Genomic DNA, 5429 nt, shown 5'->3' with positions numbered 1-5429 from the left:
AGAAGAAGAAGAAGAAGAAGAAGAAGAAGAAGAAGAAGAAGAAGAAGAAGAAGAAGAAGAAGAAGAAGAAGAAGAAGAAGAAGAAGAAGAAGAAAGTTGTTCCTGTCACAGTATCTACAATCCTAGAATCCCTTCCCATTGGGAAGAGAGGCAGCCAACAATTAAGGAGTTCAACAGAGACTTCAGGATGCTTAAGTGATGTTGGAGGTAGAAGAATATGAAATAAGAATTCTGCCAGGTAGTTGGTGGATTACTTCTTTAACCCCAGCACTCAGAGGCAAAGGCAGGTAGAGCTCTGAGTTCAAGGCTAGCCTGGTCTATAGAACAAGTTCCAGGACAGCCAGGGCTACACATAGAAACCTTGTCTCAAAACAACAACAACAACAACAAAAACAACAACAACAAAAACCTAATAAGATACAGCTTCAGTGTTTGCCTCCACAGCCACGGCCCAGGCTTTAATCCCTAACACCGAAACAACCTAAAACAGCAAACCTAATCCCGACTCAGGCAAAGGCCAGTATTAGGGTTGGTCTCATAGGTAGGGAAGACTGCCCTGGGATTACCTTCATTATACAGCTCCTGCTCGATGTCCTGCAGCACAGCTAGGTCCAGTGGCAATTCCAACTACAAGAGAGCAGAGGGCAGGGGTGGGCTCTGTGGATCAGCGCTTGCCTAGCATGCAAGAGCCTGGGTATAATCCGTGAGTAAGACATAAACAGAGACAGCAGAGAAAAAGTGGTGGTTTCCCATCCCACATGAAATATTAATTGGCCACCATGTCTCATGAGGATTTGTAACTCAAAGATCACAGATTTACTGGATAAAATTGGCCTGGTCCACATGCTGAATTTGCTGACAGTTTGGTAATTTGGCCAAGCTGAACTAACAACAAATGATCAAAGTACAACAGTACCAAATTTAAGGGAGACAAAATCAGGCAGCAGTTAAGTAAATGACCTTCTAAGGCTGACCATGTGATAAAGTCTGGTCTTTGAAAAGTTGTTTTAGCTTTTGTAAAGCTGGATTAAGACCAACCTGAGAGGCCTACTCTACGTACTAACTGTGGTGATGTTAAGCTAACCAATTAGCATAGTGTAGGACACATAGATGCTATGGAAATGAATCGTTATTCTACAGTGCTTTGATGGCTTCAGAGGTTTTCATGTTTTGTTACACAATTCTCATAATGCTTGTGCTAGCTTCTCTATTTTATGTCAATGTAAAAACTAAGACTCACAGAAACAGTAATAGCTGTGAGTCAGTAAAACTAAACTTAGAATTCCTAAACCCTGATGCCAACCCAGAACCTTTCCTGATACACTGTAAAGGGTTTTCTCCCGACACACAGCTCCACACTCTGATCAACTAAGAATCAGAATGTAGACGTCCTTTTTAAAGAGAGGTTCCCTAACCCATTCTTAGCAAGTCAAAATTTCCGATGGAAAAAATAATGAAATTTTCTTTCCCTTTAGTTTCCTAAGTTATTATATTGCAGGGTTGCATCATGCCTACTATGCATGTAGTATGGCAGAACCATCAATATATGTCGAATGAAGGTAAAAAACCCTGAGCCAAATGACAGTGAGAATCACGCTTGGGGAAGTGAGCGGACTGAAAGGACCTAAATAAACAGACACAAAGAGGTCACCAGAAGTTCTTCATGGAGTCACTTGTCTCCTAGCTACAGAGATCCTTGACTGACCTGAAACAAGGTCTCTGGACATTTCTCTACAGAATGCAAAGAAGTCCACTCTTCTTCCATTACTTCTTGCACAAGAAGTCTGTCTGAGGCTGTTCCCGGCGTGCTACCTGCAGCCTGGCGATACTTGTTCAGGAGCCTGTGCCTGCTGTTTCTCATTCTCTCCAGACATCCCTGGGGAGGTAAGGGATGGCAGTATTGTCTAAGAAGAAAAACATCAATTCCACTAAAAGGAAAACCCTCCAATTAGTCGGTAAAAATATAAGAAAATTCAAGATGCAAAATTTCACAGCCTCAAGTCCTCCTCCACACAGAGATGGCTAAGATTACACAGATTCCTATATTTCATATCTTATCTTGAATGAAGGCAGTTGGATACATAGGAACTGTATCCACAGACTAACTTCAAACATTTATTTTGTTTTTAAGATTTATTTGTTTATTATATGTAAGTACACTGTAGCTGTCTTCAGACACTCCAGAAGAGGGAGTCAGATCTTGTTACGGATGGTTATGAGCCACCATGTGGTTGCTGGGATTTGAACTCCGGACCTTCAGAAGAGCAGTTGGGTGCTCTTACCCACTGAGCCATCTCACCAGCCCAACTTCAAACATTTATATGGCTTCTAAATTCCTGGAATTATACAAATGGCTATAGTAATGGTCTTCTTGTACTTTACAACCCTGGTATGGGTTTTGTTTTTTTTTCTTCTTCTGTGTCTATGTGTGTGTGCCTGTATGAGTTTATGTGCACCACACCAGTGCTGATGCACACCAGGAACAGAAGATGGCAACGGACCACTTGGAACTGGAGTTACAGCCATCAGGTCTGCTACGAAAACATAATGACTCTTGAGCCATCTCTCCACCTCCAACCCCGGACAGTTTTTGTTCCCAAGTGGTTGTCACAGCTCTGCTTGAAGAACTGCTACTGACTGGTGCCATTTAGTAGGTAGAGAGACCAAGGATGCTGCACCTAAGTGTTCTACATTGTACAGAACTACCTCCCATAGAAGAACTTTCTCCTTCAAAACGTCAGCACCCACACTACTACACACAACATGTTCAGCATTAAGGTTGTTTTTCTGCGTTGTTCTTCTGGAATACACCCACCCTTTTGAGACTGAACAGGGAAATAAGCTGCTTCTTAGAAGGGGCTACTTGAGTTCGGAAGAAGGCAGAGCTTAAGTTCAACTGTCCTAACCGTGCCTTATGTTCTTCTGACTCTTCAGAAGAGAGATAACTTCTATCTCACACGACGTATACATACGGAGTGCTTCCCTCTGTAACCCAACGATAGGTGTTGCTACTGCTGTCATGACTCTTAAAATATGAAACAAAGTCGAATCCTAGGATAGCATAACACCTACGCCGGCCAACAGCCCGGGAGGCAGCGGCCGGCGGCCAGGACCCAGTCCTATAGCAAGAGACTTGAGTTCAAGATCCACCTCCGCTGGCCAGGCGCACCGAGCACCTGCTCCACAACCAATGCTGAAGCGAGCACACTGAGGACAGAGGTCCTTGGGGCAGATTAGGGATGTGATGACGACCCAAACCTCACACTCACCTGCCTGAAAGTTTCTTTCCAGTGGGGCGAGCCCACCTGCTTGTACAACAAGCGGTGCGGAGACCCTGAGGACTCGGCCATCTCCCCCCCCTTAACGGAGACAGCGCCCAAATCTCCGCCCCTTAGCCGCGCGCAAAGGATTCTGGAAATTGTAGTCTCTGGGCGCAGACTCTATGTACTTCAGGCCGGAAGGCTTTCTTGGAACCGTCTTTAGTCTCTATCCCCTCACAGTTGACAGATTTAGGGGAATCCGAGGATAGATGAAGCAGTGACAGTTGAGAAGTAAACACCACCTGGGCTGAGGGAGGTGACTCTTGAGAGAAAGTTCTGGGTTTACCCAGAGGAAGGTGTCCAGTAGACAATCAGATACACATCTCCCATCCTTAACCCTACCCCACACTGGCCCAGCAGCAGCCCCAAAGCCGTCCTGAAACTCCGCCCCGCCCCGCCCACCTGGGCGTCACGCGGCCCTGTCTGTCCTCTAGCGATTCTTTCCTATTGGGCTAACTCCTCCGGGATTCCTACTCTCTGATAGGCTGAAGCTGTGGAGTGCTGGCCGCGGATTGGCTCCGCACGGCAGAGGGCCCGCGTCTCCTCCCGCCCCTCAACCCTGAGCTGTTAGTCCAAGATGGCGGCTGCCGTGGGGCCCGTGGGCGATGGGGAGCTGTGGCAGAGCTGGCTTCCTAACCACGTCGTGTTCTTGCGGCTCCGCGAGGGCCTGAGAAACCAGAGTCCAGCCGAAGCGGAGAAGCCAGCGGCTTCGACTTCACCCTCGGGCCCGCCTCTGCCGCCGCACTTGCCGACGAGAAACCTGGTGTTCGGCCTCGGAGGGGAACTGTTCCTGTGGGACGCAGAGGGCAGCGCCTTCTTGGTGGTTCGCCTTCGAGGCCCCAGCGGTGGCGGCGTGGAGCCCCCTCTCTCCCAGTATCAGGTGCGCCGGTCCATCGTGAAAGCACGCAGCCTTTTGCTCGCTTCCCGCCCTGGCTGTCGGTCTCTGTGGCGGATGTGTGGGCGGACTTGGGCTGGCGTCTTTTGGGAACGCCCCACTTCGAGTGGAATGGCCTCGCTTTGTAGCTCAAGCTGGTCTGGCATCACTGTGTAGCCCAGGCTAGCCAGGAACGCCTGCCCCAGTCTCTTGAGTGTTGAGATTACGGGGTCTAAGTCATTTATAAACACCAAAACCGAGGCTAGGCCTACGCGTGTGTGTGTGTGTGTGTGTGTGTGTGTGTGTGTGTGTGTGTCCGTCCTTCCGTCCAGCACCTGTCATAAACCTAGAGCATGCACGAGCTCTGTAATAGCTGTGACTTGCTTTGGCGGGGGTGGAGGGGTATGTTGAGACAGGGTTAACAGCCCTGGTGGTTCTGGAACGCACTCTGTAGAGCAGGCTGAGCTCACTGACGGAGATCTGGAGGATCCTGATCAGAGCTAGGATTAAGCCATGTGCTGCCACTGCCCAGCTCTACAACAGGCATTTAAAGACATGGGCCTACAGATTGAAAAGCAATTAGAAATAGTATTATATGCAAAAGAAAGCCTTATTTAAAAGGATTTTTGGCTTAGCATAATTCTCCGTACTAAGGTAAATAATATATTGATGGTCTCATCATTATTTACGAAGAATAAAAAGAAGTTAGAAATAGGAAGTAGCAGTGTGAGGGTATTTTTGAGGATATATGATGCTATGACAAATGATTGAAACTCCCTTAAACTATCACTCTTTTATATTAAGTCCACGTAGATGAAGCAATACTGCTTGCTGCAAAGCTCTTGAAGCTAATCTAGGGCCTTATTTGTAGCCTTGGGTGACCTGGAACTCAAACAGAGCCACCTGCATCTTCTCTGGTGCTGGGAATAAAGGTGTAAACTTTTACACTTGCCTGAAGCACTTCTTTACCCTACAGTCCTGTTTATAAGATGGCGGTCTGTTGATACTTCTGAGTTTATTTACCTACTAGGTAGCAAGAGTCTGCTTGAGGAACACAGAGAGAAGACAAATCTCAAGTAGTACCTACTAGGTTATGTCAGGGGAAGTTTAAACGAGCATTTAGAATGTTTAAGACCTGTGGTATTGCCCAGAGCTGTGGTGTGGAACTACAGAAAACATGCCTTTGTTCCCTGGCCGCAAGATCAGGGGTAATTTCTCCCTTTTTTTTTTTTTTT

The 5429-nt window shown here is 47.0% G+C and overlaps 2 protein-coding genes across 6 annotated transcripts in view; one reads left to right on the top strand and one right to left on the bottom strand.

Moving 5' to 3' along the window:
* The window catches only part of Rpain (RPA interacting protein), a 7926-nt gene extending 4261 nt beyond the window's left edge, over window positions 1-3665 (bottom strand). For all 4 annotated transcript variants that reach the window (XR_003845164.1, XM_021211941.2, XM_029546488.1 and 1 more), the window contains exons 1-3: window positions 3270-3665; window positions 1706-1876; window positions 567-627 (exon numbers count right to left, since the gene is read on the bottom strand). Coding sequence is in view for 3 of the 4 variants with exons in the window: in XM_021211941.2 (XP_021067600.1) it covers window positions 567-627; window positions 1706-1876; window positions 3270-3350 (313 nt within the window). In the remaining variant the exon portion in view is untranslated. The remainder of the gene's footprint in view (window positions 1-566; window positions 628-1705; window positions 1877-3269) is intronic.
* A 210-nt stretch (window positions 3666-3875) lies between these two features.
* Window positions 3876-5429, top strand: part of Nup88 (nucleoporin 88) — a 30960-nt gene continuing 29406 nt past the window's right edge. For both annotated transcript variants that reach the window (XM_021211652.1, XM_021211653.2), the window contains exon 1: window positions 3876-4200. In XM_021211652.1, coding sequence (XP_021067311.1) covers window positions 3898-4200 — 303 coding nt within the window. In that variant the 5' untranslated portion in view covers window positions 3876-3897. The remainder of the gene's footprint in view (window positions 4201-5429) is intronic.

Source organism: Mus pahari, chromosome 14 (assembly GCF_900095145.1).
Source record: "Mus pahari chromosome 14, PAHARI_EIJ_v1.1, whole genome shotgun sequence".
Lineage (NCBI taxonomy): Eukaryota > Metazoa > Chordata > Mammalia > Rodentia > Muridae > Mus > Mus pahari.
Note: the sequence above shows the minus strand (reverse complement) of the source record. Positions and strands in the feature narration are given on the sequence as shown.